Source organism: Candidozyma haemuli (genome assembly GCF_002926055.2).
Source record: "Candidozyma haemuli strain B11899 chromosome Unknown A_2014730914, whole genome shotgun sequence".
NCBI classification, from domain to species: domain Eukaryota; kingdom Fungi; phylum Ascomycota; class Pichiomycetes; order Serinales; family Metschnikowiaceae; genus Candidozyma; species Candidozyma haemuli.
This window is the reverse complement of record NW_020289906.1, coordinates 1,204,816-1,232,251: the sequence shown is the minus strand read 5'-3', so window position 1 is coordinate 1,232,251 and position 27,436 is coordinate 1,204,816. Positions and strand designations below refer to the sequence as shown.

Sequence of the window (27,436 nt, the reverse complement as noted above, 5' to 3'; positions counted from 1 at the left end):
CGGTGAATGCACACCGCTTTGGGGGAATAGACATCAACCCCGCGAGCTGAGGAAGTATAAAAGGCCTGCCGACTGCTCCCAATTGCTTAAGTCCCTTTTTCTGAATGAGAAGTCATCTCTCAAAGCTTTCTTATAGACTATTCTCCTCAATGACTGCCGAAAAACCCGTTGTGCTTAGATTAGGCAAGTGGCCCTTCTCCACTGAAAAGTGGGATAAGTTGAAGGAAATCGCTACCGTGGTGGACTGTGAGTCTCAGACAAGAGAGGAGTTTTTGAAGGATCTTAAAACGAAGTATACGAACGTGACCAACATTGTTCGTACTTTCCCAAGTGTGGAGCAGACCGGGCGTTTTGACTCCGAAATCATCGCTGCTTTGCCTGACTCTGTTGTGTCAGTTTCCCACAATGGAGCTGGTTATGACCAGGTCGATCCACAGCCATTGACTGATAGAAATATTCAGCTTTCGAATGTTACGGTGCCTGTGGAGGCTCCTACTGCTCTCACTGCTGTCTACTTGACACTTGCTACCATGAGAAACTATCAAATCGGACATGACGCTTTGGTTCAGGGCAAGTGGACCAACCCAGACATTGGCAGAGGTGCAAAGTTAGGTAAGGACCCCGAGGGCCAGGTTGTTGGTATCTTGGGTATGGGCGGAATTGGCCGTGCTATCCGTGACCGTTTGGTGCCTTTCGGATTCGAAAAGATCCTTTACTATAACCGTTCCAGGCTTGATGCTGATTTGGAGGGTGAAGCGCAGTATGTGGGATTTGACGAGTTGTTGGCACAGAGTGACGTTTTGATCGTTTCGGTTCCTTTGAACCCAAAGACGCATCACTTGGTTAACAAAGAGGTCATTTCTAAGATGAAGGATGGAGTTATTATCGTCAATACCGCTAGAGGCGCCATTATTGACGAGAAGGTGCTTATTGAAGAGTTGAAGCTGGGCAAGGTCGGCGCTTTCGGTTCTGATGTCTTCGAGCACGAGCCAGAGGTTCCTAAGGAGTTGTACGAGATGCCTAATGTTGTTTCCTTGCCTCATATGGGTACTTGGACTAAGCAAGCACTCAAGAACATGGAAGAGTTCACTGTGGCCAACGTTGAACACCAGATCAAAACCGGTAAGCTTTTGACGATCGTTCCAGAACAAAAAGATATTGACTTCAAGCATCCCGCTAGGGCATAATCATATTTATAGAAATACTCATTAAAGGATACGTCTTGTAGACTGCGAAGAACGAAATGTGGAGAAGCAGCGCATTTACACAAACCACTTCATTTCTTCATATCTCCAATGTCAGAACCGTATTGGGCAGTTATCCATCGTTGCCAGATGTCCAAAGAAGAATTGGGCCAGGTGATCCATCCAATGTCTCAGAACCGGAAGGTTCAGAGTGACAATACCAACTCTGGTCTTCGAAACCCGTCCCAAGTCCAAGAAACGTCCCATAAAGAAACTAAAGGGAGTAAAGCTGGTCAAACTCTGCCATTCATTTCATTGCAATCATTCAACGCTTCAGGGGAACTTCTCCCTGGCTCCATTCAACCAGAACCTTCTCATCCATGCCAAAGTCCAGTGAGCTACCACCAGCCATTGTGTCCCATCCACTCATCCAGAGAAAATAAAGAGGCAGAGAAAGCTTGCCGACAGAGATTTGGATACCCTAGAGTCGTCTCTTTTCCTTCGGTATCGTTTGTTTCTTGTGGAATTGGAGATGGTGGTGGTGGTGGTACCACTGGCTGCGAAAGAATGGCTGCAAATGAGACATGTAACTGTCCCAGTGTCCCAATTACTAGGCCTTTGAAGGAAGAGGAAAATCTCAGGGAAACGACTTTACAAACTAGTCATTTTGAGCCCTTAAGGAGTCCAGTATCGCTTGATAGGCATGGAATGGCTGATGGTCTGCCCTTCTCCATACACTGCGATGGGTTGAGAAGCCCTATGAGCCACCAAGCACCCCCACCATCCAGCCATCATGAGATTGGGGATAAACAAAAGCCAAAGCCCTCTAAACTTGCTCCTTACTGGATATTTGATTGTGAAGATATCACCCAGTATGTGAAGCCTCATGGACAGCCTAGTCTGTTCAGGAAGAAGTCGAGGAAGAAGTCCTCTTCAACAGATGACGTTCTGGAATGCCCATCTGAGTCCAACGAAGCACTTTTCAAAGACGAGGAGCCTTCATTCCATATCTGTCCCTGCGTTTTTAAGGCAGCTTTTGATCGCTGCCACTGTCTTGCTAGTCACGAAGACGACCAACCCGAAGAAGTGACACTTCCTCCTCCAGAACGAATGAGAGATAGAACATTCAGAGTTAAAGCATCTGGTTACTCGTCAAATGGTCATTCTACTTCGTTGAGGTTTCTAGGGCACCGCTTTGTTTCAAAAGTCTACAGACTCTCCGTCAGGCTCAGAGGGAGATTCAGAAGAGGCTTTACGAACAGCACTGGCCAAACTTTTGGCTTCAAAAGAGTCCTACCGCCACCGCTTTTTTCTACTTCCTCCTTGAAGTTTGAGTCTAGTGTAAGTGAGCAGGAGAGTACTAAAAACCCAGACTACTTCCAAAGCAAGGAGGATATCGCTAGAATTGTGAAGCCTGCGTTGAAAGGCCTTTTTGCTGCATTATTGAGCAGGCATCTCGATGCCCTGCCAGAGGCATTTGAAGAAACTGCCTTTAATTTGGTCAAGGAAATGTGCATCAAGAAAGAACAGTTTTTTGCACTTGTGGAAGGCTGGGAGTTTCTGGAACTCTGTGCCAACCTAAGTCATGATGTTCTAGGTGCTATTCTATGGGATTGTATGGTTGAAGGACGAAAGAAGGTTGATGCTATTAGAGATAAGAGAGCACTTAAAGAGGCAGCACGGGTTTTGAGGTATGAGATTGAACTCCAGGAGCCACGGATTGAACAGCTACTGGAAGAGGCAGAAGTCAATGAAGAGGCTACTAAATCTAATTATCCTTCGAGTGAGCTGCTTTTACCAGAAAGAGAGGACTCGGAAAACCCATGGCTTGAACCTACTATTTATCAATTGGACCCTGCTTACATTGACTTACCAGAAGCAAACGAGGATAACCAAAGCGAAGAAAGTGAAGGTGGTTCGAACAAACCATCTGATGAAATTACCCTGGTAATTGTCCCTGAAGAAGTACCTGTGACTCTTGTGACTCGACACACTCCCTCTATTGATGATGCCAGATCCATAGCCTCTGAACTGCCAGATGGTTCAGCATCAGAGGATAGCACGATCAAGGGGCTTAACTGCGCTACTGGGGGTGAAGGCCAGGGGAACAAACAATCATCTCCTGAAGAATCTACAACTTCTCCTGAAGTAATCAGCTCTGGTTCAATAGCGTCCTCAGGTTCGCCCTCTGACATTGCCAGTGCCCTTTCTTCATTATTCGTGGAGTCACTGCTGGATGATCGATCTCTCCAGAGGCAACAACATACGCCTATTACATCGCCGGAGTTCTCTACTTCCACATTATTAAAATCTGCTCAGAAGAAGAAGATACCTGGGAAGCTTATCAGAAACATGGTGAGCCAATTCGACTCAATGTCTGAACTACCAGGAAATACGTTTCCTGTCAGACTACAAGCCATTGGGCCTTCCAGTTCAAAAAAACCAGGCAGCAAAGGGAGTCAAAAAGAAAACACATTAAGCGACTGTTCAAGGATACCACTGACCATCTCTGTGGACTAGAAAAATGGGGAAATGAAATATAGAAGGATAATACATAGATAGATAAAAATGGAAGACTAACTGAAGTTCGTTGGAACAATTAATTGAGAGAATTGGAATCGAAGATGACAGGAAACAAGAGACCAAGACAATGACTAATGGGTATTATTGGTAGGAGAACAAAAGTGTTTGTCCACACTGTGATATCATGAGTGTCTTAAACGAATAGCTGGTGGTTCGACTAATTTATCGTATGACGAAGAGAGCATCAAAATAGCCAAAGCAGTGTTTGCAACCAAATGTGCTACTCTAGTAAGACAGCTCATTAGACGCCTACCTCTACGCTTCAAAATACGAAGACTAGTAACCGTAAAGCAAAATTCCGCTAATTAATCTCCATTGTTCAATGTTCTTCCAAGTACGAGAACAACAAACGTCTAATTAACCATCTACCATGAACCAACGCAAATCGAGCAATTTCTACTTTACGAGCCAGCCGAGTTTCGGCAAGTCACCAACGTCAGCTCAGGTCAATTTCTTTGTGGCAAAAAACGACATTCTTTTAACTTCAGAGCCCCTGTTTGTCTATCAGTTTTAGATTCTTTACATCCGCCGGAGAAACGGCTCCAGCACGGCTGAAGCTTAAACTAAATGGATGAGGAAAAAAAAAAAAAAAGGTTCGCTGGTTAAACTGTCCCCCCGCATTTTCCATGTGAGGGCCCACTGGCTGAAAAAAAAAAAAAAAAAAAAAAAAATCCTACCGCAAGCTTCTCCGGCCTCGGCTCTGCAAGGAAAAAGTATAACTCGAAACGGTAAAGAAACCACCAACGTTTTGCCAAAATCCACAAGAAGTTACCTTTTTATTTAATCTCCAATCATAAAACTACCACCTCTCTCTTCAAAAAATAAAGAGAAAACGGAAAAAACGTAATTCCTTGTACACCAACGAAAAATGCATTTTTCCTTTTTCTCGTTTTGTATAGCCAACAATCGCCCTGCGGCAGAATACACTGACTAACTCCAGCTGGCGGGCCCGCAAAATCCTCTAAACGGCTGCAAGTGAAAAATAAAGGAAAGCATGGGATTACAAAAAGTAGTGTTATTTCGCCATGTATTGAAGCCCCCATATTGTCATTTACCTCAAAAGTCGGCTTCTTCGATGCCTGGGGTTTTTCCGTGAAACGCTAGTTTGGCGCCTTTGCCTTGTGTTGCCCATCGCTTCCTTCTGTGCTCTTTGTGGTCTTTTCAGTCTTGGCTGCGAAATCCGCTGCAGCCAGGAGTCCCTGGAAGAGTCTGAAAAGGAGGAAGAAAGTATACTAAAAGCTCTCAATCTTCATAGTCAGCGATTCCTTTGTTTTTCTCTTTGGTTGGATTGCCTGAACTTTCACTTGTTGCACTGAGCCACTGAGCCACCTTGGTTCGTTGCCTGGCTGGCTGCGAATGCTGAGTTACCTCACTCCAGTCCAGCAAGAGCTCGTTTAAGCTTGAACCAATATTTCCAAACCAAATAAATTCAAACCGTAAGCAAAGGCAGAATATTTCCTGGTACTAAAACCCCTGCCAAATTTCTTTTATTCCCCCATTGGTTGCTTTTTCTCCGTCAGCTGGGGTTCCCTGACCTGCTCTTTCCTCCTCTGTCCAGGCGCTCGGGCCTGAAAAATTCTCGGACCCGACGAACCACCGACTCTCAACTCATCCACCTTTTCCTACCACTACCGTTCTCTCGAACAAACACCACTTGGCCTACGCCTTCATTTCCCCGTTCCCAGCATCCTGGCTCATTCTGTTGCCCAGAGTCGCTTTTCAGTTGCTTTTTTTTTATTTTATTTAATCTCCCCACGTCCAATCTATTTCCTTTGCTCTTGCTGCCATGGCTGAAAACCCTCACATGCTCAGCGAGCCCATCGAAATCGACTACGAGGCCTTGCCTGATGATGCTAGCATAGCAGCTCATCTCCTGGCTGGTGCCTTCGCTGGTATCATGGAGCACACGGTGATGTTCCCTATCGATTCGATCAAGACCAGAATGCAGATGATAGCGTCGGGCCAGCCGTTGAGCAAGTCGGTCATTGGCTCCATCTCCAAGATTTCCAGCCTGGAGGGCGCCTACGCTTTGTGGCGAGGTGTTTCTTCGGTTGTCTTGGGTGCTGGTCCAGCTCACGCCGTCTACTTTTCGGTTTTCGAAGCTACCAAGACCATGTTGGTGAACCGTTTGACTGACTCCAAGACCACCAAGATTGTCACCGACGAGTCCCACCCCTTGATTGCCCTGGGTGCCGGTATTGCTGCCACTGTGGCCTCTGATGCTTTGATGACGCCGTTCGATGTGTTGAAGCAGAGAATGCAGCTTGGTACCTCCACCGCTGCTGTGGAATCCTCCCAGTCCAATTCCGCCAAACTAATGAAGACTGCCGGCCAGATTTATCGTAAGGAAGGTTTGTCTGCGTTCTTTATTTCATACCCAACGACGCTTTTCACCAACATTCCCTTTGCTGCCTTGAACTTTGGTTTCTACGAATACCTGTCGCAGGTGTTGAACCCAGACAACAAATACAACCCATACTACCACTGTATCTCCGGTGGTATTGCCGGTGGTATTGCTGCTGCCTTGACCAACCCATTGGACTGTATCAAGACTGCCTTGCAAACCAGAGGTGTGTCTCAGAACGAGCTGTTGAGATCCGTCAATGGTTTCGTATCCGCCTCCAAGGCCTTGTTCAAGCAAGGCGGAATCGGTGCTTTTACTCGTGGTCTTAAGCCCAGAATCATTTTCAACGTGCCCTCCACTGCCATTTCCTGGACAGCTTACGAGATGGCCAAGGAGGTCTTGTTGAGAGACTAATCCCGCTACAGACTAAAAAATGCTTCACAGACCACTTGTATATTAGGACTTACTGTACATATGCTAATGTAGATGATGAAATCACCAAAAAAAAAAATATTTCATGTAGTTTATGCTTGTTTGGAGAGCTTTTGGGCCACGAAGGAGAACATCACGCACAGCCCGAGGAACCCAAGAAGGTTGAAAAACGCAGAACGTGAATATGACCTTTCCTCTTCCTCGGTACGAAACGAGGCGAAGATCCGCCGTATACTGGCAATGATCATTGGTGGAGAAGAGCCAGTAAGTGGTAGAGTTGATCGTTCGCATCAACAAGCAGTTCTGCACATCCGGTTGCAAAACCCCAGGAAGGGTGAAAAGTACAGATGGATAAGATAAACAAACAAAAAGGGGATTTTTGATTGGTTGGTTTGTGATTGGGGGTTGGGAAACTTGAATGCCCAGAAAGGGAGAAGCAATTTTTTAATTGATTTCATGTTCACTTTACAGTGCCATGGCTGGTGCTGATGTAGTGCTGCCTCCTGCTAAAGATGTACTATGCCACATTCTTCACTTTAAGGGAATGTTAATTCGGGTATTTCTGGTCATGTAGCTTAAGAACGCCAAAAATAATGGAGTAATATGAATTCAGTTGTAATAAGTGAAGTGAAAGGAAACAGTGGGGCATGGTAAGGTTGGAGTATATCTTACTCAGTCTCCATGAGTCAATGACTGAAAGTTACCATAGTTTCAAAATTAGAAATAACGCTTAAGAGATATTCAATTATTTGTTACCTTTGCAAAGAGAACGAAACATAAGATATAACATGAATAACTGAATGCTTTATGTGTGTTCTTGTCTGCCCTCGCACCCATCCCAGTCCAGAGAAGCATCCACAAAGCATCGTCCAGAGTTCTCGGCGCCTCCCCCACTATAAAAACCGTATCTTTGTTCTCTAATTTTCGTGATTCACTACTTCGAACTCCAACAAAAAGTCGTTGACAGACACTACAGAAACCACCTTCTCTTGGACACCCAGACCGGCCCCCAGAATGGCTGCAAAACGACCACTTCACCTCTACCAAATCCAACCTCCCACCCTCCCTCTCTCCCTCTCTCCCTCTAAAAAACAACCTCTTCCCCCTCCAAAAAGAAGAGGCCCACTCGCAGCATTGATCGGTATCGGGTGCCAGAGGCCGCAAATTGCACTCAACAGCCTTTCCACTCGAAAGCAGAAGACCAACCATCCGCGCCGCCTCCCATGCCAGAGCCCTTCCAGAGGAAGAAACCCCAGCTCAGTTTCTGATGGCGACGCCCAGCGTAACTTTCTACGCCCAGGAAGCTCTCAGGAGCATTGGAATCGCTTTCCTTCTCCACGAGGAAGAGGGAAAGAGGGATGGGGAGAATCACCGAATTTCCCACCCGCCGGTGGCTTTTTGGGCCCAGGGTCGAAATCGAGCCTGTTTCGTGTGCGGGTACTTGCGGCTTGCTGCGAGGAAGCTTTTGACCGCTGCGCCAGAGGAGCAAAAGTCAGGTGACTAAACGTAGGTTAGTATATGAGCCTAGTGGCTGCAAAATGGTGATTTGGTGTGGAATGGGTACTTCTAGGGGGTTAAAATGGGGTTGGGGAAAAGTTCTGCAATTTCAAAACCTAGAAAATCGTCGTTTTTTACGGAAAAAAGACGCTTTTTGAAAATGGTGGGCACTTGTATCTCAGGAGTCCAGTCGTTGCCTCCGGGTGCTGTCTGGATACCCAGGAAACCTATTCAGTGGGCCTATCGCTATGCTGACAGCGTTACTGGCGATAATTTGATAGTTGATACTTATGGTCGTCTTCGTTCAGAGGAGACGGTTCCTGAAAGCCAGAAGCATTATCCGATTATTCGAATAGAACTTGAGGACAACCCAAAAGACGTTAAACCCTCTGAAGATATCTTCATACCTGTGAAACGCCCAAGCAAGAGCTATAAATTTGATATGAATCCTCCCCCGTTACCCCTGAACCCCGCAAGAGTGGAATTGAGGAGATCTGATGAACTTCCTGCTTCTGGACTGGCCGCTCCCTTGTTGATGTCCGAAGTGTTACGGCAGACTAAATGGGAACAAACAAGGCCGAAAACTAATGCAAAGGATGAAATTGTTATTCTTCTTTTGGATAAGTATAAGAAAAAGAAACCAAAACCGAGATATGACCCATTGAGGCACTCGACACCTCACTTTATTGACGAATATAATAGCCTGTTCAAACATACCTTTGAAGATGACCTTGAATTTTTGGTCAAGGAGGCTACCTTCTGTTTTGACTGCAAAAGCCATGATGAGGAGATGGCGCTAGATCGGATCATTCGAACTGAGAAGAAAGCTTCAACGTTACTAAGGAAGTTGAATATGTCACCTGCCAATGACCATACCCTCAAAATGAATGTAAGGAACCCCTTCAACATTCCAATTGAATCTATGGAGTTAAATGTACGCCTTGGAGCTTTCTATACCAAGGCAGATCTCTATCCAGAATATTGCAAGACAATTGAGAGATCAGAACGGCTTGCAAAAGAACTGAAACAGCTCTGGAAGCAATTGGACGAGGGATCAATAAAGCTCAATGAAGAAAATGGAGAGAAAATATTGGATAAGCGTGGTGCTTCTATTAAAGGCCTTACCAAAGCGGTCGAGCTTGGGCTGGAAATAATGGCGAACCTTTTCATAGCGAATATCCGAATCATTGAGAATAAAGCCCATTTCATTGGAGTTAAGTCCAAAAGGATTTACCCAATTGCCTCTGAAGCTGGTCTCTCCCCACTGGTGGTGAAGAGACTTGACAGGGAAAAGATTTGTCTGTTGATTGAGCTGAAGCTCTCAAGCGAGCCTTTCTTGATGGATGGATTCGATGGTGGCTTTGAATTTACGCCTGACCACCGTGTGTTTAAATAAGAGGAAAAAGAAAAAAAATGGCTGTTTTCAAGGATATGAAGCGTAGTGTTTTGGCTTGTTGGGCTCTTGACTCGTTCATGCGACTACCCAAAGCTGTAAGGCTGATTTGCAGAAATCAAACCAAGTACTGAGCCAAATCAGTAAACACGAAGTATTCAATTCTTTTAGAACAAAACGTACCCTTTTCTCTTTACTCAATTGATTTCTGGTTGGTCAAATGACGCTACGTCAAGAGCCCTTACTCTGTGGAGAAGGTGCATTTTCCACAATTTAGTAGACCAACTTCAAGACATCAATTGACATCCTGGAGCCAATAAAATCTGTATAAAACTTGAAAGAACAATTTTCCAGATCAAAGTAAACAATCGTACATAAAATCAAAACACAATGGCCTTCTTTTCTTGGCATTTATTACACGAGAACCCGACGCCTCATCAGCGAGCCCTGTATAAGCCTTTGAGCATAAAAAACGGGAGCTGACAGGGGAAGTCTACCACACTTGCAACTACTTGTTCTTGTCCTATTTTTCGAGACCTGATTGCAATTGAGCTGATATTTTGTTACTATGTATCCACATGAGAAAAAGAGCTCCCCAAACTACTCAAAGTCTGAGCTTCAGTTTTTGGAAATGGGCAATCGTGAGAAGTTAATCCCAGCCGTTGAGTTTTCGTTGAACAGTATTCCTGGTCGTCTTTCGCTTTTGACAAATGACGATGTTGACGAGCACTTTGAGGCTAAAATGGCCAGCATTAAGCAGCTTTTTGCCAAATGCAAGACAGCTCTTGTTTTACTTCATAAGGCAGAGCTTGACATTGAAATTAGTAATACTCAGAAGCTGGAGGAAAATAACCAGTCAAACTTCTCGCAGAACGAAGAGAATCTTTCTGAGGAACAGGCCAAAGACCGTCAAGAACAACATCTTAAGCTTTGTCAAGGTGAAGTCATCAACCTTGAGGAACTCATAAACAAGCTGTCTAAGGTTTATTTCGACAACGAGTTTTGTCAGTGGATTAAGAAGAAGGTTCAACGTGACCCAACCGAAGATGTACCTTACATGACCCTGTTTGGTGAAGTGGAAAGGGTATGTGAAAAGTATGATCAATCTGAACTTGTGAAGTACTACGAGGAGATTTTTATTAAGTTTACTAAAAGTGTGCCCGTGCTTCGTACTGAGATGTTACGCCATGTATCTAAGATAATGGCAGTGCATCGTAAGAAGCGTTACCAAGAACTTACCGGGGCCGGCTCGAATCGTCTTCTTTTGGACGCTCCCTCAGGAACTCCAGATGTACTGGAAATACAAGAGGTTCACGAGAAAGAAGGCCTTCTCGATGAAGTGAGGAACCTTAGAGCTGAATTAATTGAACTCAAGAGATCCTCCAAAAGTTCGTCTCGTCATAAATCGAAAAAACTGAAGCACAAGGATAATGGATCCGATGGCTACTCCGTGTCTAAGCATAAGCATACTTTCCATTAATGATTCGGCGGCATATTTTGCTATTGTCGGTCATGCTGGCTTCAGAAACATCAAAAGTATATGAACAATGAGATGCAGTTATCATTCAAGAGATTGAAATCAATACGTCAGTGTAATCGGTTGCATCAAGCATCCAATTGGTCTAGTAATGGTTCTTGGGCACACAATGAATGTTCAGGCCTGAAAATTTCTAAGCTAACTCTTGTAGTTGGTTACTTCCGGCTGAGTAGACTTTTTCCTGTTAAGCGTGAATGGTTGCAAATTGAGAAGCGCGTCACTCAACTAAGACAGCACCAAGCTATGGCTAACAGTAAAAAGTTACAATTTCGACTATTCGAGCACAATTATCATAATAAAGCTGGTAGGTAAATAAAAAAAAGATATGCGACCTCGGTGAGGGTCGAACTCACGATCTTAAGATTAACAGTCTTACGCCTTAACCAACTTGGCCACGAAGTCATAACTTATGGGGTGATGTAATTTGAATTGATATAAAGAGTGTTTTGGTAGGGCTAGAATAAAGTTAAAATTTTATTATTTAAAAATACAACTTCAAATATTTTAATAGCCTCTGAGAAATCTCAAAGCTCTAGCTCAAAATTTGAGCGAGTTATGCGCGTTTAAAATTTTTAATCTCGAGATAGAAGGGAAATGAGGGCTTTATTCTTCACCAGAGGCGAAATATCTAATCTTAGATAGCCCACAGTAGAAAAAAAATAAAAGTGGTGCCTTCCGTCATATCATTCCAGGATTTGAGTTCATGGACCCATTGTTATAGTCGAGCCCTCTTCAGATAACCAGAGTCTCAAAAATACCCACAACCTGCTGTTTAGGAGTTTTCTTTAGCTATCTAGTTTTCTTTTCCTCTAATAAAATTCAAAAAAAAAAAGTAAGCAGCAAAAAGGTTATAAATATAAGTTTTGTAGCGGTGGTGTAAGCTCTCTTCTTCGATCAAAAAAGTGAAGTAGGCCAGGTATTGAACCATCCTTCTACAACCCCCATCACCCATGAGCATTTCATCTCCAAATCTGATTAATCAGAAAAGTAATCATGGAACTCTAGTGTGCTACAAAAGCCACCATGCTATATTATATGTCCCGTTGTCTCAATTGCCATACTGATTAGACATCGTGAACGTTTACAGAAAACAGTGATGAACTACTTCATTGTATTCTTCTACTAGAATAAGAACTTCAACCTATAGCGTATACATTAAGGACAAACAAATAATCCCTTTACTGTTGCTTTATTTTTTTCTATTGAGATTATACGTGGGAAACAAAAACCGAGACTCGACAGTGAGACCTGTCCCGACAATATCAGAGCTTTAACGAACTGATTCGGTTTGCCAAAACAACCTCAGGATCCTCGGGGCGTAAAACTGGTTCATACCTAAAGCTTGCATTAATCTCCTCGTCTGCTGAATGGTGACCGACAATCTCTGAAGCATTTGGACTGGTAGGCGCAGAGATAGTTAGTCTCTCTAAACATATATCGGTACTTGGACGTACAATTTCCGTTGGTTCTTCTGGTTGGCTGACAAAACCACTCTCTACCAGTCCTGGTTGAGGATCCGTTTCCAGTAAGCTGAAAATCCTTAAATTGAAATGTGTGAGTCTGTTGAGCGGGATGTTCTGTGGTCTTGGTTGGAAAAGCGTCAGTATTGATTGAGGTGGTTGGCGAGGCTGATTTTCTGGGGAGTTCTGACTGTATTCATTAAGATATGTGTGTTCTGGTTCCAAGAATTTCTCTCCGAGTGGCACGGAAGCGTAGTTCTGTTCAACTTGGCTTCTTACCCAACTGTTTACCAAATCCTTGGTTCGACAATATCTTCTATGATGGACTCCTCTTCTTTCCCTCTTGGAAGCTCTCTCGAGTGCTTTCCCAGAAAACCTTGGGAAAGAATTTGGTGTGGCTTCTCTGTGAGAAGTGGCTGGCACTCTTTCATGGCGTCTCCCAACGTGCTTACGGTGAGAGCTATGTTGGTTGTTAGAGATGGCCATTTTTAATGAGAGTAGAGGAAGAAGTGTAGCCCATAAAATTCACTTGATTTCTGGCAAGTCATAGCAGAATTCTCTGTGTGACCTTGGTTCCATCCAAGGCAAGCGCAGCCTTTCTCCATACGGAAACTCCACTTTCATCAAGGCTCAAGGTGAGAGTGCCGCTTCGATTTTGGGAAGAGGATACAGAGTATATTGTTATAAAAAATGGCTCTAGGGTTCCAGTAAAGCTATTTGCTTATTGTAGGCTTTGAGAATATGTACAATATATAGTGAGAACAGGTAGAAGGCTGTTTGTGATGCACAAATGGAGCTATAGAAAGCAAGAAGTGATTCATTTCAACTACTGCAGTAATCTATCTAGAATTTAAAAGAGGAAGTGTCAGCGTGGTCTCTTTTTAAGAAGGCCTGTTCGTAAGTCTGATGATTTTCAATGTTACGGCCCTCATAGACTTAGCTACGATTGTAAAGAAGGGGGAGTTTTGTGATAGAGAAAGGTTTAAAGGTTTCCAGAACTCAACCTCATCCTTCAATTCTTGGAACTGTTAGAGGTTTAGCTTCGTGTAACCAGGAACCAGCCTTTACATTGTGGTCCTCCTAGAAAGTATCACGAGAGGTTCATGTCCACGAGGCGAAGGCAAACAAGCGTAAGCGCCATTTCCCAGTTCACCAAGTCAGACATCAATAAGTCCTCAAGGTAGCTATCTATTTGTATAATATAAAGCCTCCTTAAATTCTCTCCGTGTACCAGTGAACCTTAGGGACATAAGTCACCTCCCAAAGTATAAGCCTTCCAGCGCATACTTTTCCGCCATGAACTACTACTACATCGCCAGTTTTATTAAATATTTTTTTTTTATTCTTTTTTATTTAGGGTCAAGGAATGGTGCTGGTTGCATTTGAGAGTCTTCATTCCTTGGGTCTCTCGATCTAATAAACCCAGTCAGCAGCTGGTTGTGGAAGGCTCATGGCAGCAGAGGTGGCAAAAGGCCGCTCAATCCTAATATACCAAGAGTTAGGGTTGGGCATTTCTCTGTTTCTTCTGGCACGAGCAGTTCTCTGTCTTCTGAGCTTGGCTTTGGAAGGTCCGTAAACGAAAACCTTAAGAACTTTGGGTCTCTGAGTCAACTTAGAGACTGGAGAAGGCACAAGCGTGGAAGCGGGAGACTTTGGAACCTCGACGGGAGCAGCGCAGGGATAGCTGCCGTGCTCCTTAACGTAGCTTTCGAGGTACCCGATGAACTTGTGGAACCGCTGGAAGTGGTGATGGTAAGAAAAGGTACTCACCTGGAGGTTGGGGGCCTCAGAGGGAGTAGTTTCTTGAACAACAGAAGCGTTAGGCAACGGCTTCCAGAACTTAATGGCACATCCAGTGAGTTCCACGGTAGTGTAACGTTGTCTGATGATAGGAGGAATAGACACTGGGATGGTGTGTTCCTTCTTGTCATCCACCTTCATCTTCTCATTCTCATTTTCCAAGTACATGGGAAGGTACTCGAAGAACTTGAAGAGGTTCATGAAGTGGTGGTAATGAGACAACTGGCCCACCTGGTCGGTCGGCTCGGGAGTGGCTTCCACTACTTCTTCGACTTCTTTAGTGTCTGGGACACTGGGAGTAGGAAGTGGAGAAGTGGGAAGATTGCACTCATTGGTCATTTTTGCAGCCTCTGCGACGTCACTCTTAGACTTGGTGTCGGCGACGCTAGAGAGTCTCTTGCTTTCTCTGAACGCCTTCTTGGACTGCTTTCTTGCCTTCCTGGCTCTTCTCTTAGCGGCCTGTTTCTGGGCTCTCTTAGAAGGTGCAGAAGGTTTCTGGAGAGGCTCGTCAGAAGCCTCCTCCATCGAAGGACCATCCAGCTCTCCCTTCAGCGTGTTAGGCGTAGGGATACTCTCGTCTGACTCAGCTACAACGGGCGCTGGAGCTGGAGCAGGCGCTGGAGCTTCTGCCTTGGGCTCCTGGCAAACGGGCGCCTGGGGCTTTGGAGGCTCGGTAGACTGAGCAAGAGGTTGAGGCTCGGGAGTGGAGCTGGCCATAGGGTGGTCAACAGGAGTGGCCACGGGCTGGGCAGCGGCAGGCTGGGCAGGCTGTGGAGCCTTGGAAAGACCTGGAGGAGGACCATAAGCATGGGAAGCCTCAGGCTGTTGAGGCACCTCGGCCTGCTGAGGTTGAGGTTGAGGCTGTTGATGCATCTGAGGACCCTGAGGCATATGAGGCATATGAGGACCCTGAGGACCATGAGGCATCTGAGGGCCATGAGGACCCTGAGGCATCTGAGGACCATGAGGACCTTGAGGCATCTGAGGACCATGGGGACCCTGAGGCATCTGAGGACCATGGGGACCCTGAGGCTGAGGGCCTGGCTGAGCGTACTGGGCGTACTGAGGCTGCTGTTGAGGTGGTGGTGGAGGTGGTCCATACCTGGCCATGTACTGGAACAAGACCGGGTCAACAACTGGTCCCAGGAGCAAAGGGTCAAAAAAATTGGCCTTTGGGTAAGGCGAAAGGAAGTTAGCAAACTCCCCTGGCACGTTAATGGCATGAGGGCCACTGTGGAGCTGGTGGGTGCCCCATTGAGTAGCTCTGACAACTACTGCGTAGACTGGAACAGTGGGACCAACTGCCATAGGACGGAAAGTGTGCAAGAAATAATCAAGCTTACCTGGATGGTTGAAAAAGATGACAGGCCTGTCAACTGGAGGGCTGCGAGGCACTCTGGCTTCGTCGATGCCGATTTCAATGTCAACTTTAGGTCCATTGGCTTCGTGTGACACAAAGCCAGCAAAATCCAAGGAAACACTCTGGGAGGCCGAAGAGCCTCCGTCAAAAATGTTGTACCCAAGAAGGTTCTTAGGTACGGTAGTAAAGCTAATAGGAGTCATTGGAGCTTAGTAGTCGACGGTGGTGGTCGAAGGGTAGTCAAGTGGTGATTGACTGGTGGTACAAGCTCAAGTAGGTTCTCTCTCTTTCAATTGGTGAAGGATAAAGAACAAGAAGTGGTTGTGGAGGAAAAAACGAAACTCAGGCGAAATGGGCGGATATTTATGTTCGAAATTGGGACAACTGAAACTTTCTGGAGGAAAGTGGTAAAGAAGGAAAGGTTGGTGGGAAATCAAAAGAGTAGGTGGAGTGTGCGCGTATATATCGTCAGAAGTAGAGGGTGCTATGGAAATGTATACTCGCTCAATTTTGCTCAAATTTAACTTTTTAGAAACCCCAGGAACTGAGGAGTTCATTAGAAGCATTTATAGACCCATAAAAGATAGGTTTTGACCAGTCTTAATGGGTGCAAATTGAAGTTTTCGTTTGTGCGGCTGAATGTCGCAGACAGGGCATAAGAACATGTAAGGAAAGCCCAGTGAAGTAAGCCCTAAAATATAGAAAGAATAAAGCAGAAGTACGAGAACAATGAAGAGGAGTGAACACTGTGAATCAGACTACCTTCCTTCTTTGGCTTTGGAGGGATACGTGGTCTTTCTGGTCCTGGTTCTCGGGATGAGAAGAATTCGAGTGGTCAGAGAGCTTGACTGGGGCTATAGAGTTTTGGGTGTTTTTTGAAGCTTTAAAATGTTTTTTAGGCCGGTTTTACCCGTTAAAGACGGTCCTGGACCCCTACTTAGGCCGTTTATATCTCGCACTGCGTTTGCTCGGCAACCGAAGATTCCCCTTACAGAATGCCTCTGTCAAGCCTTGGAGAGAATGCTGCAGACAATGTCATCGTACTTTGACACAGTGAATCTCTCTGCCTTCCATTTTTGCTCTTTTCATTCATAGGAGGACTCTGGGCTGATTGGGGGCTGTGTCTTTTGAATGACTATGCTACTGCGAGTTGCATTTGGACTTTCCTTACCCAGCCAAGTTCCACAAGATTATTTTACCCCGGACTTTGACCTGCGTTCAGGGTTCAAAATGTGCAGTAATTTGTGTATGAATTCAAGATTATTATTCTAGCAGTGAATTATAGCTTCTTGTTTTGGGTTACGAGTGAACTGGGTGTCCTCCCCTTGGCCTCATATACGAGGTTTGGCTGGGAAAGTCGGTCACAGCCTCAGATTCATGGTCATCCGAGTGGTTCTGCTTTCCATATTTGGTTTCATTTCTCATGGATTGACATTCATTGGGTCATCAGAAGTAGCTTCATATGAAGACGACTTCTTTCTTTCTCTGTGTATGTGGAAGTGTACTTCCGAAAGCTCCTGGACATCCCCTTTTCTTCTAATATACGTAATATATTTATTATAAGCTGTACAGTATGTGGGGAAACATTGAAGGGGCCCCTAACCCAGGAAAACTCCTTTAAGTGATGATGTGTAAGATATACGCCTGGTTGTATGTGCTTTTTTTCAAATACTCTACTTCTCGCCCACAATACACTTTTGGTACCAACTCTTTTGCAGTTTTGTTTTCCGTAGATCTAAGGAACTATAAAATACGTTGAATTTATTTTAAACGGTTCTAAGGGCTCTAAAACCTGACTTTTTTTATTCTTGCTTAGTCATCACTTACGTAATTCACTTTTTCTGAGCTCCTGGTACAGATAGAAGAACTCAACTTCTCGAACCTCCCAACTACCACCAATACTAAATGATACTTACAACAATTACCCAGAAGAGATCGACGCGTCCGGCGGCTATACCTCTTGACCAAAAATCGGATTTCATTACTACAATCGTGAGAGTTGAGCCATACTTCGTTAATGACCACCTTGTCTTCCATCAAGCAAAACCAAGTATCCTGGAAGCAGAAATCCTTCATTGGTCTCGCCACAATGATAAACATGTCTCATCGTCGGACGCCTTCTACCCTCAGTCATACAAGACTTCTGCTCGTGTCTTGCCAGGACCAAAGCCATCAAAGGCTCATCTTGAGTATCCGTCAAAACCAGCCAGACTCTACCGGGACAAGAAGACAATGAACTCTAATAGCCATCCAGACGCTCAAGCAGCAGCGCGGTTTGCTTTCTTATCTTCATCAGCTACAAAAACTACTCCTCTTGTTGATTCTTCAAGGAAGAAACCTTCATGGTCATGTTCCAGGCAACTTAAGGCTGCCCAGAATGCTGCCCAACGGGCAGCTTCAAGATTTACTAAATGTCGGATGAAAGCCTCAAAAAATGGTATCAATTCATCCTCCAACGAGTCTCCTTCCAAGACCAAAACTCTGTTTATTCAAGAGCCCAATGCCCATACTAGCACCAAGTTCAACAGAATGTCTCAGATCCGCGACATTTTGGCTGCGAAGAATAATATGCCGGTCGATAATGCCGCTATGCGTCTGGAAAAGTTTAGGTGCGTAAACTATCGAGACCATGCGTCAAACTACAGCAGAGTTGCAGGAAAGCAAAGGCCGAAAGAGTGTGAGAACGAGATCGAGGTTGAAAATGAGGGTTTCAAGGGTCTTTTCGCCCGCAAAAGCAACTTCGTAGGCACTCAGAAGCTGAAGCATAAAATTTTGGGCCAAAAAGGGCGAAAGTTCTGCGTTTCAGCTTCGAGGACGCCTTTCGCGTATTCTCCCCTTCCGCTTGATGGGTCTTGTTGTCCCACATCGTCCCCTTTCATCCTATCAACTCCACTTGAGCCACCATCTTCACCTGGAAGTCTCAGTGACGAAAGTTCATATCTATTTGAGAAATTTTGGGGCAAAAGGAAGTCCAGTGTACGCCTGGAACCGTTGCCTCAGTCCAAGTACTTATCGTACCGATCTGACGACTGTTTGGATGGTATATTTGAGTGTGTTGACGATGTTATCAAGCAGGCTAGAGAGGAGTTTGCATTGTTCCCTGAAGTGGAGGAGGACTCTAAGGGTGAGCCAGTAGAGACATGATAGTTATGTCTTACAGTAGAGGAATAGACAAGGTTTCATGAAGCAAGGTATATCTTGTAGATTTCGGATGAATTAGAAAAAAATATGCGATATGGGAAATGTCTTATTGTCATGGTTTGGTACACCAGATTATGGCTTACCTCGATAGCTCTTCCTTAAAGCTGGCCCTGTTGCTCCTTAAGTTTATCAAGGGCTCACCGTCTAATACGCCCTACCATACCTAAAAGTCGCTTCCCTTTGATCAAAATAGATAAATTAGTATCAACAGTACAGCTATACTTCAGGTATTTAAGGAAAGTGGAAGTGGGAGTATAAGAGGCGGCTAAATCTATCACCCCTCGATAGAGTTGACATATGAATCTCTCTCGAGTTCACCTAATAGCCTTCTAAAGGACAACATGTTCACAGCAATGTATAGCTCAATTTCTTTAGAATAACTAAATGTTTTTCATCGGGAAGAATATCTGAGACGAACTGGCGGTACTAGATAATCTACGTATTTCTGATGGAGGGCAATACTCGAGCCTTTTCACATCATCCAGCTGACAATCTTTCACAACTACAGTGAAGAAAGTAATCATTTGTTTCTTCTTTGTACCCCTGTTAATCCTTGAAATCAATTGGCTCCCAAACGCTTCCATTCTGTCTCGCTATTGTTTCATGCCTAGAGTTACCAGTGACAGGTATTTACGAGAACCACAAGTACTTGTCCTCATTCTCTTGGCTCCATAAAAAAACCTTAATTGCTTTGCTGTCATTAAGAGAAGTCTACAAAAGCTGACCCTGTAGTTACCCTAAACAGACTGCAAGTGACTGCTCCACCTACCACTGTAGACAACGAAGTACGTAGACCCTCAAGAACTAAACCTGAAACGTACTATATCGCTATAAACAAACTTATCTGAACCCCTTCAAGTTTATAAAAAACATCAATCCCTTTCTCCCTCTCGTAACACCCCATTTCTTCTGTTCGACTTGACCATCCATCCAAGACGTCTTTTCGCACCCAACTGAAACCAGCCTCAGACAGCCAACGTCCCACCATTTCCCAACTCAACATAGGCAGAAACTAAAAGAAAACCATAAAACGACCAAACTGACGCTCAACCATCAAAACAAAATCCCCTACCCCCACTCCATCTCTACCACCCTTACACTTCCTCAGCCTTCCTAACTTAAGCCCACTGCCTTTAGGTCCAGTGCAGGCGCGAGCGTGTATTTCTGCATCCCCAAATAGTCACTTTCTCAATGCTCTTCACAACAGTATCCACTTAAACTACCCCATACTTCTTCCACCGTTCCTTGCAAATGCTTAACCCGCCAGAAAAGAAGACCTCTCACGGTACCTTCATGCGGTATGTTGTGATTCTCACGTCTGGCTTTCTTTCGTTTATCTTTGTTGTGGTGCTTACTACTGGAGCCAATATATGGCATCTTCGGGATGTGTTTTCGGGAAGGGAGAAGAACAACGTGCCGAAGAATAACGACGGCACTGAGAAGTATAGGCCAAAACAGCCTTATCCCGATATGAAGAAGCTCAAGATCACGCGAGACGTGTCGTACTATGCCAAACAGCTCGGACTTGAGTTGCAGGAGTATGATATTACTACGGAAGACGGGTACATTTTGCCATTGCACCGTCTTGTGGACCCTTCGGAGCTGGAAGAGGATAGGAACGGGAAGGTGCCTATTTTGCTTCAGCACGGGCTCTTGTCGGCTTCAGGAGCGTGGCTTGCACCGGGTGCTAACTCGCTTCCGTACTACTTTGTTCACCAGGGCTTCGATGTGTGGTTAGGTAACAACCGGTGTGAATTTAAACCGAGACATGCTACACTTAAGGGTAACCTCATGCACAATGAAGAGTTTTGGGACTGGGACATTCGTGTTTTCGCTGCCTACGACCTTCCGTGTATTATCGACAATGTGCTCTCCAGGAAACCGAACCACGACAAATTGTACCTTGTGGGCCACTCTCAGGGATGTACTCAGTCGGTGCTTTTGCTTCGTAACCCGGAACTTGCGGAATACCACAAGAAAATCATTCACTTCTTTGCTTTGGCCCCAGCCATTTTCCCTGGCCTGTTGTTCCATGATCGTTCGTTCATTAAGTTCATCCATAATCGCTCTCCAACAGCATATAAGTTGATTTTTGGAAGAGGTGTGTTCATTGGCTTTTTGGGCTGGGCTAGAAAAAATATCGGTACTACCAGACTCTATTCAATTATATCCTACCAGATGTTCAAGTATTTGTTCGGATGGAACATCCGCAATAACTACAAGGACAAAAAAGTGCAACATATTCAGTTTGTTATGAATGTTTCATATATTTCAGCAAAACTTATGTCATGGTGGCTCTCGTATTCTGTCGAAGAGGGCTTCCTGAACCAGCTTCAATCCAAAGAAGCCTACGCAGATGGCTCTAATTATGCTTTTACACCAGTTTCTACCAACGAGGCAGATGATGAGGAGAAGCAAATTGCTCTTCTGAGAACTGGAACTCTTGACCGTACTTTCACGAGAACCCAGGAGCAACAGGACATCCCTGTCACTGATGAGAAAACCTTCTTCCCTTACAAGTTCGAGTGGTTTGCTTTCAACAAAAAACCTGAAGATGTCACACCCATCTCCCTCTTTATCTGCGGTGAGGATTATCTCGTTGATGGTAGAAGATTGGCTTCTCATATGACACACTATGAACGCAGACTCTACAAAGAGGGCAAAAACTTGAAGGTCTTTGACTTGCCTACTTACAACCATCTTGACGTTATTTGGGCGCAAGACTGTATTGGCTCAATTGGCCACGAAGTCACCAAACAGATTAAGTCCAATGAAACCCCCCAGGAACTAACGGAGACTTCATCGAAAGCCGTCGAGGAGAAGCTCGTGAGCTCTGAGCAGCAAACCGCCGAGCCAACAAAAATATCAGACGAATCTGATGAAAAGACGCCTATGCCTAATGAAACTGAAGAACAGCCCGTCACTGACGAACGGGTCTAATTATCATTAATCTAATTATTCTAAGTCGAACGAGCAGTGATTTGCTCGTCAGCAAGCTCCAAAGCACGCAACATGTAGTGCCAGAACAAGTGCATGTTAATGGACTGGCCAAAGTATGCACCGCCCTTTTCTTGCTTCAAAGGATCAATGTCCTTGTTCTGGATGACTGTTTCACCTCTATGTTCACCATCTATAACGACCTTGGTCTGTCTCTTGTAGTAGTTAAGATCACAGGCATCGTGGAAATCTCTATATTCTTCGTGATCTCTGGATACCATGATAAGCACCATGAACATGGCCAAAGGATCGTGCACGGCAGGACCCTTGATCTTGCCAAAACGTCTGATATAAGAAGCATGGTAGAAGTTGATAAGGTCAAAGTAACACTTACGGATTCTGGAGTTGTTCTCGCCCTTTTCGTTATAGATCGCTTCTCTGACTCTGTCTGTAGCCAACACAGTGTGGGTAATGTTCAATGTACTCAAGACAGTCTTATCAGCCAACTCAGTGTCCTCCAAGACCTCAGCAGCAGCATGTGGGTCACAGTACATGTTGAATTCTGCATGTTCAGTAACATTACCACAGTGAGCAGCACCTCCCATGATAGACACATAACGAATGTGTTGTTTCACTTCAGGGTACTTCTGTACGAGCTGGTAGTAGTTCGTCATGGCACCTGTCACCACAAGCACGATCTCATTCTTATTTTCAAGAATAGCATCTCTCATAGCCTCCAAGTAGCCCTTATCTTCGGAAGCCTTCAACGTAGGAGGAGGCAAGTTGGCACCACCCAAACCAGACTCACCATGGACCTCTGGAGCATGTTGTGGTTCACAAACAAGCGGTTTCTCTGCACCAGCATAAACCTTAATCTCGTCCTGCTTGAACGCCATAAGCTCAAGCAATGCCAATGCATTAGCTGTAGTCCTCTCCAAAGGAGCATTTCCATGAACAGTGGAAATACCTAAAAGACGGAAGTTTGGGTGGACAGCAGCGAGAAGAATGGCAAACGCATCGTCGTTTCCAGGGTCACAGTCAAGCCACACAGGCACGGTAGGAGCCTTATCTCCAGATCCAGTCACAGATTTATAGTTCATTTTCACAGGGTGGTGGTGGGATTGGAAAAGAGTGGAAGAAAGTGCTTCTTCGCAGTGGAAAATCGACGTTTATAAGGCTTCGATTCGCGGGGTACAGACCAATTCCGTGGAAAGTATAAAGCAGAAGAAATAATGAGTGGTGGTTTGGAAGGCCCATAAAATGGAATTTACAAGTATACTGAAGGTAGTAGTACCATGGAAACTGGCTTTTGCGTTCCGTAGGATCAGCCGGCCGCCTTAGCGCATGGTCTGTAGAGAAATGTGTCAACGCGGGGCACTTTTGGGTGCAAAATATGCTTTAAAGCCTCCTTTGCAGCCCCCAAGACATACAAGCTTGAAGGGTTGGTTGACGAGAGAAGATGTTTCACTTTCTTTATTGGTAGGTAATTTGTAGGGAGTTGCCTTGGGGAGGTCACAATGGGTCCCCCACCGCGACGGAATTGGCACATTTGCCCCACTCATTGCCGTTCCATCGTTAGACGAAAGGACCCTTGATTTATGGAATATGCAAGGAAATTTTATATATTTCTTCGCTTAGACTTTTGGGTTCTGGTGAAGAAAATATTCGGCAAAGTTCCGTCAATTAAGCGGCAAAGGCGCTTATGGGTGATGAGGTGATTTGGTAACTAGGCATTGAGGAACGCCGTACATCTACCTTGTTCTTCACTTCTAATCATTCATTTCACCTTCTAATCGCCTCTACATGAGTTTTAGTCTAAAAATGTATTGCTTATATCTAGCATCGTCTATCTGTCTAGGCATTTCTATCTGTCTAGGCATAGTCTATCTGTCGAGCAGTCTAAAGGTCAGCACCCTCCTCTTCAACTGGCACAGTGAAAGCGCCAGCCAAGAACAAAGCAGGCTCGTCGATGTTGTGGTGCTGGTAACTCAACACACCCACTCCACCAGCGTCCAACATGAAGTTAGGGTTGGTGTTGATAGGCTGGTTCACCCAACGAGCAGCAAAACAACGCAAAATATGGCCGTGACCAACAACAAGAACATCGCAAGGTTCCTCGGAGTCAAGAGCCTTTCTGTGCAAATCCCTAATCTTCTGGATCACCTTATCGACTCTTTCTGTGACCTGGAGGTAGTCTTCACCGTTTTCACAGCCATCACGCCAGATGTTCCACTTATCGCCAGGTTGCAAGTCCTTATCAAGGCCTTTTTTCTGGCGCAAAGCGTGAATCTCCTTGGTGAGCAATCCCTCATAGTCGCCATACTCCCATTCTCTAATATTGTTATCGACGTCAATTGGAATAGCCTTTCTCTCCTCCTCAGTCAAGCTGTCAAGCAACAACTGAACCGTATGCTGAGCTCTCTTTCTAGGCGAAGAAATGACCAACTTCAAGCTGCCTGGCTTGATCATCTGGTAGTGTTCATGGCCAATCAACTGGTGGCCAGTCCTTTCCATTTGCTTGACACCAAACGGCGTGAGATCAATGTCTGTGACCGAAGTGTGCTGGCCTGACTTCGACCATTCTGTCTGGCCGTGACGAACGAAAATAACTCTAGGCGTTGGGGCTTTCATTGGGAGGTAAAGAAAGATGGACGGTAGATTCGTCAGATGCTGCTCTAGCGCTTAAGAAGCATGCAGTGCACGTGTAGACGGTCGTCAGGCGAAGAGAAAGCAGCATTGGATGGAGTAGTTGGGATTGTTTGTGGTTTACTTTGATGGATAAAAAGCTTCTTTATTTGCTTCACATGGAAATAAAAGGTTGGTAGAGTTGGTGTTGGTGTTCTTGGGTGATGGGGTTGTGGAAGGACAATGGGCATACGGTATAGTGAAGTGATCCAGTGCACGATTACGGTGATTTTACATGAGATGCTGGTGATCAAGGGAAATCAAGTAGACGTATTTTTGCCTTTTATTAAGGGAATGAGGTTCATTGGAGTAGATGATGAATGGTTGTCTTCACTGTCGTCTGTCTGAGAAATGGCTGCGAAATCTTAGACTGGTGAACCACATCAGCAACAGTACCCTAAAGGAACCCCATAACTCTAAATTTCTAAATTACTTTAGGATAAACTTCATGATGGATGACCTTTAGTATGCTCTAATTCTTTTCAAATAATTTTACAAAGATGACTCGAGACTGGTCCATGACATCACCTTGTCTATACACTGGTATGGCTGAACAGCACCTGAACTGAACACTGAAAACAGAACTTTCAGTAGGTATCTTCCGAAACCAACCTACTCTGATAACTTCATATTTTAATACAATTTCCATCAAATTTCAGAATAAGTCTTCAGTCGTAATCCAGTAGCCTTCTTATTGTGTGGTGTACTGGTGCACATCTGGCTTTTCATGGCCATCTTTCCCAGATTCCATCTCCAATCCACTTATCAAATGCTGGCCAAACGTGAAATAACCGAGAAGATCCTCTCGCTCCTAAAAACCCTTCCCAAGGACAGAATCAACCACTATGCTTCGTTCAAAGACGTCCAGATTGAGCGTTTCCTGAACCCCGACAAGGTGGCCCAGATAAGTGAAAAAGACTTGAAGTTGCAATACATTTCCCTCAGAGACTTGGTCAACGACAAGTACAAGAACTACTATAAGCTTGACGATAAGCTCTTGAAGCCTAAGGGTAACCCACAGTACTACGACCGTATTCTTTCGGAGATCAAGGGCGAGAAGAAGGAGACCTGGGCTGATGCCATTAGAACCGTCTACAAGGGTAAGTAGGGGCCGTCTATGCTTGCTCCTGGGCCTACTGGGGAAGAAAAGAAGGTTTGGAGGTTTAGAACGATTGTAAATAGAAACGCTTCATAATGAACGAATTCAGCAGGACGGTGGAGAGGTAGCTTTCCATGTGTAGCAGGAAAGGCATTTGCGGTCGTTAAAGGATGATTCCAAAGAAAAGAACCAGTACGATGCTAAGACTTGGTCTTCTTTACTGGTTTGTAACAGTAAGCTGGAGGTTACAGGTAGCTACAGGTAGCTAGAGACGGCAGGAGATGCCCAACTCAATATACCAGCAACACAACAAAACCTGAGACTCTCCTACCACGAAATCCCATCCAATATGCCTCCAAACTCCCCCAAAAACCACCTTTTCATCCTCCCACGCCTATACATAACAACATTCTCTCTCCTTAGTGTCTCATGACCTTCCCTCTTACACACACTATGGACGCATCCATCCTAACCAGCCATAGTCCACAAACCCTCCAATTCCCAAAAAAATACACATATTAATAAGTGTAAGTCAGCTTGACCTCTTCTTTAACGTCTCCCTTTCTCGCCCACCAAAATCTCTCCCTGGTCTCTTTATCCCTTCCCTTCTCTCACCAGCCTCAGTGGACCCTGTAGGTTTTCGCAACCATCTTATCATAACCGTCAGTGTACCTCCATCTTCCTCACCAAAACACCTACAATGGGCATCTTCAACTTACGCTCCAAGCTCTGGTTGCCGGTGCTTGGATTGACGCTCGTTATATTGGTATTACGTGTTTTCAAGAAGCCCAATGAGACGTATTCGCCAGAGGAGATCAATGCTATGTTCCAAGGTAAGGACTCTTCGGTGGGCGCTGTCAGGAAGGTTGAGCTTCGTGACCAGAGTCTTGCTAGACCGTATATTGATGCTTCGACGCTCAGGTCGCCCAATTGGAACTTGGCTGGGCCGTACATGGTGAGAGACGACTCGGTTAGACTTGTCTCGGATTCTCAGCATCAGGCTGCCAATATGTTCTCCAAGTTGCCAATTCAGGCTCAGTCGTTTGAGATGGAGCTTACGTTTCATATTCACAGCAAGAACTCCAGGAACTTGTTTGCTGACGGTATGGCTGTGTGGTTTATTGATAAGCCTTCGCCTATTGGCGATGTGTTTGGCGCTAAGAACTTCTTTAGGGGTTTGGGTATTTTCGTGGATACTTATAGAAACGGCAAGCAGAGCTCGTTTCCGCATGTTGTGGCGATGGTTGGCGATGGCCAGACAGAGTATGCTAAGCAGGCTGACGGTTTTGATACGATGTTGGCCTCTTGCCGTGCTACCAAGGCTGTTAACCCAGATGCTGGCAGTGTCCGTATGAGAGTGGTCTACCTTAAGGGTGGTTATTTGTCCGTGGACTTGAACTACGAGCCAGAGGATGATAAGAAGTGGCGGAACTGTTTCACGGTGTCTAGTGTGAGACTTCCCGTGATTAAGTACTTGGGAATCAGTGCAGAGACTGGTGAGTTATCCCATGCCGTCGATATAATAGAAAACAAGGTTTATGCCTTGTACCACCCAGAATCTGACGACTGGGTGTCTTCGCTTGACGACTTCCAGAGAATGGTCGAAAGACAGCAGGATGAGAAAGAGGCTGCTGCTTTCTCTAAAGGAAAGAGAAGAAAGGCTACCAAGGCTGAGAGAAAGTCTTTGAGAAGACTCAGAGCTTCGGAGCGCAGAATTAAGGAGCAAGAGCGTGCTGCAAGAAGTGCAAAGTATGGTGATCCTGATGCCACATTCATGGTTAGACTTGGGCGCAAGTTGGCTTTCTTGTTCAAATTCATCGCCTTTAACCTCCTACTTGCTGGTGTCGGCTGGGTGGGCTACACTATCTACCGTACAAAGAAGCAACAAAGGCGCTCGAAGGCGACAGGTTTATTAGATTAAGGT

The 27,436-nt window shown here is 45.1% G+C and overlaps 13 protein-coding genes and 1 non-coding gene across 14 annotated transcripts; 9 read left to right on the top strand and 5 right to left on the bottom strand. All coding sequences in view use genetic code 12, as the record gives it.

The window, feature by feature from the left end:
• Nucleotides 1-149: 149 nt before the first annotated feature.
• Nucleotides 150-1,187, top strand: CXQ85_000550 (D-mandelate dehydrogenase-like dehydrogenase; the record flags this gene model as incomplete). The annotated part of the gene is made up of 1 exon (XM_025484293.1): nt 150-1,187. The coding sequence occupies one exon, from the start codon at nt 150-152 to the stop codon at nt 1,185-1,187; it is 1,038 nt and encodes a 345-aa protein (XP_025342508.1).
• Nucleotides 1,188-1,295: 108 nt separating this feature from the next.
• CXQ85_000549 (uncharacterized protein) lies at nt 1,296-3,704 on the top strand (the record flags this gene model as incomplete). The annotated part of the gene is made up of 2 exons (XM_025484292.1): nt 1,296-1,426; nt 1,973-3,704. 2 exons carry the CDS (start codon nt 1,296-1,298, stop codon nt 3,702-3,704), a joined length of 1,863 nt encoding a protein of 620 aa, XP_025342507.1.
• A 1,849-nt stretch (nt 3,705-5,553) lies between these two features.
• Nucleotides 5,554-6,525, top strand: MRS4 (Fe(2+) transporter; the record flags this gene model as incomplete). The annotated part of the gene is made up of 1 exon (XM_025484291.1): nt 5,554-6,525. One exon carries the CDS (start codon nt 5,554-5,556, stop codon nt 6,523-6,525), a length of 972 nt encoding a protein of 323 aa, XP_025342506.1.
• Nucleotides 6,526-8,200: 1,675 nt separating this feature from the next.
• CXQ85_000547 (uncharacterized protein) lies at nt 8,201-9,436 on the top strand (the record flags this gene model as incomplete). The annotated part of the gene is made up of 1 exon (XM_025484290.1): nt 8,201-9,436. One exon carries the CDS (start codon nt 8,201-8,203, stop codon nt 9,434-9,436), a length of 1,236 nt encoding a protein of 411 aa, XP_025342505.1.
• Nucleotides 9,437-10,001: 565 nt separating this feature from the next.
• Nucleotides 10,002-10,913, top strand: CXQ85_000546 (uncharacterized protein; the record flags this gene model as incomplete). Its single annotated transcript, XM_025484289.1, has 1 exon — nt 10,002-10,913. The coding sequence occupies one exon, from the start codon at nt 10,002-10,004 to the stop codon at nt 10,911-10,913; it is 912 nt and encodes a 303-aa protein (XP_025342504.1).
• A 385-nt stretch (nt 10,914-11,298) lies between these two features.
• CXQ85_000545 lies at nt 11,299-11,372 on the bottom strand. Its single transcript has one exon. It is a non-coding gene; the product is annotated as a tRNA-Asn (tRNA).
• Nucleotides 11,373-12,232: 860 nt separating this feature from the next.
• CXQ85_000544 (uncharacterized protein) lies at nt 12,233-12,916 on the bottom strand (the record flags this gene model as incomplete). The annotated part of the gene is made up of 1 exon (XM_025484288.1): nt 12,233-12,916. One exon carries the CDS (start codon nt 12,914-12,916, stop codon nt 12,233-12,235), a length of 684 nt encoding a protein of 227 aa, XP_025342503.1.
• Nucleotides 12,917-13,843: 927 nt separating this feature from the next.
• On the bottom strand, nt 13,844-15,793 carry CXQ85_000543 (uncharacterized protein; the record flags this gene model as incomplete). Its single annotated transcript, XM_025484287.1, has 1 exon — nt 13,844-15,793. The coding sequence occupies one exon, from the start codon at nt 15,791-15,793 to the stop codon at nt 13,844-13,846; it is 1,950 nt and encodes a 649-aa protein (XP_025342502.1).
• A 1,702-nt stretch (nt 15,794-17,495) lies between these two features.
• CXQ85_000542 (uncharacterized protein) lies at nt 17,496-18,734 on the top strand (the record flags this gene model as incomplete). Its single annotated transcript, XM_025484286.1, has 1 exon — nt 17,496-18,734. One exon carries the CDS (start codon nt 17,496-17,498, stop codon nt 18,732-18,734), a length of 1,239 nt encoding a protein of 412 aa, XP_025342501.1.
• Nucleotides 18,735-20,042: 1,308 nt separating this feature from the next.
• On the top strand, nt 20,043-21,731 carry CXQ85_000541 (sterol esterase; the record flags this gene model as incomplete). Its single annotated transcript, XM_025484285.1, has 1 exon — nt 20,043-21,731. The coding sequence occupies one exon, from the start codon at nt 20,043-20,045 to the stop codon at nt 21,729-21,731; it is 1,689 nt and encodes a 562-aa protein (XP_025342500.1).
• A 20-nt stretch (nt 21,732-21,751) lies between these two features.
• Nucleotides 21,752-22,828, bottom strand: CXQ85_000540 (trifunctional uridine nucleosidase/nicotinamide riboside hydrolase/nicotinic acid riboside hydrolase; the record flags this gene model as incomplete). The annotated part of the gene is made up of 1 exon (XM_025484284.1): nt 21,752-22,828. One exon carries the CDS (start codon nt 22,826-22,828, stop codon nt 21,752-21,754), a length of 1,077 nt encoding a protein of 358 aa, XP_025342499.1.
• A 799-nt stretch (nt 22,829-23,627) lies between these two features.
• Nucleotides 23,628-24,359, bottom strand: CXQ85_000539 (uncharacterized protein; the record flags this gene model as incomplete). The annotated part of the gene is made up of 1 exon (XM_025484283.1): nt 23,628-24,359. The coding sequence occupies one exon, from the start codon at nt 24,357-24,359 to the stop codon at nt 23,628-23,630; it is 732 nt and encodes a 243-aa protein (XP_025342498.1).
• Nucleotides 24,360-25,182: 823 nt separating this feature from the next.
• CXQ85_000538 (uncharacterized protein) lies at nt 25,183-25,521 on the top strand (the record flags this gene model as incomplete). Its single annotated transcript, XM_025484282.1, has 1 exon — nt 25,183-25,521. The coding sequence occupies one exon, from the start codon at nt 25,183-25,185 to the stop codon at nt 25,519-25,521; it is 339 nt and encodes a 112-aa protein (XP_025342497.1).
• Nucleotides 25,522-26,212: 691 nt separating this feature from the next.
• CXQ85_000537 (uncharacterized protein) lies at nt 26,213-27,433 on the top strand (the record flags this gene model as incomplete). The annotated part of the gene is made up of 1 exon (XM_025484281.1): nt 26,213-27,433. One exon carries the CDS (start codon nt 26,213-26,215, stop codon nt 27,431-27,433), a length of 1,221 nt encoding a protein of 406 aa, XP_025342496.1.
• Nucleotides 27,434-27,436: the final 3 nt, after the last annotated feature.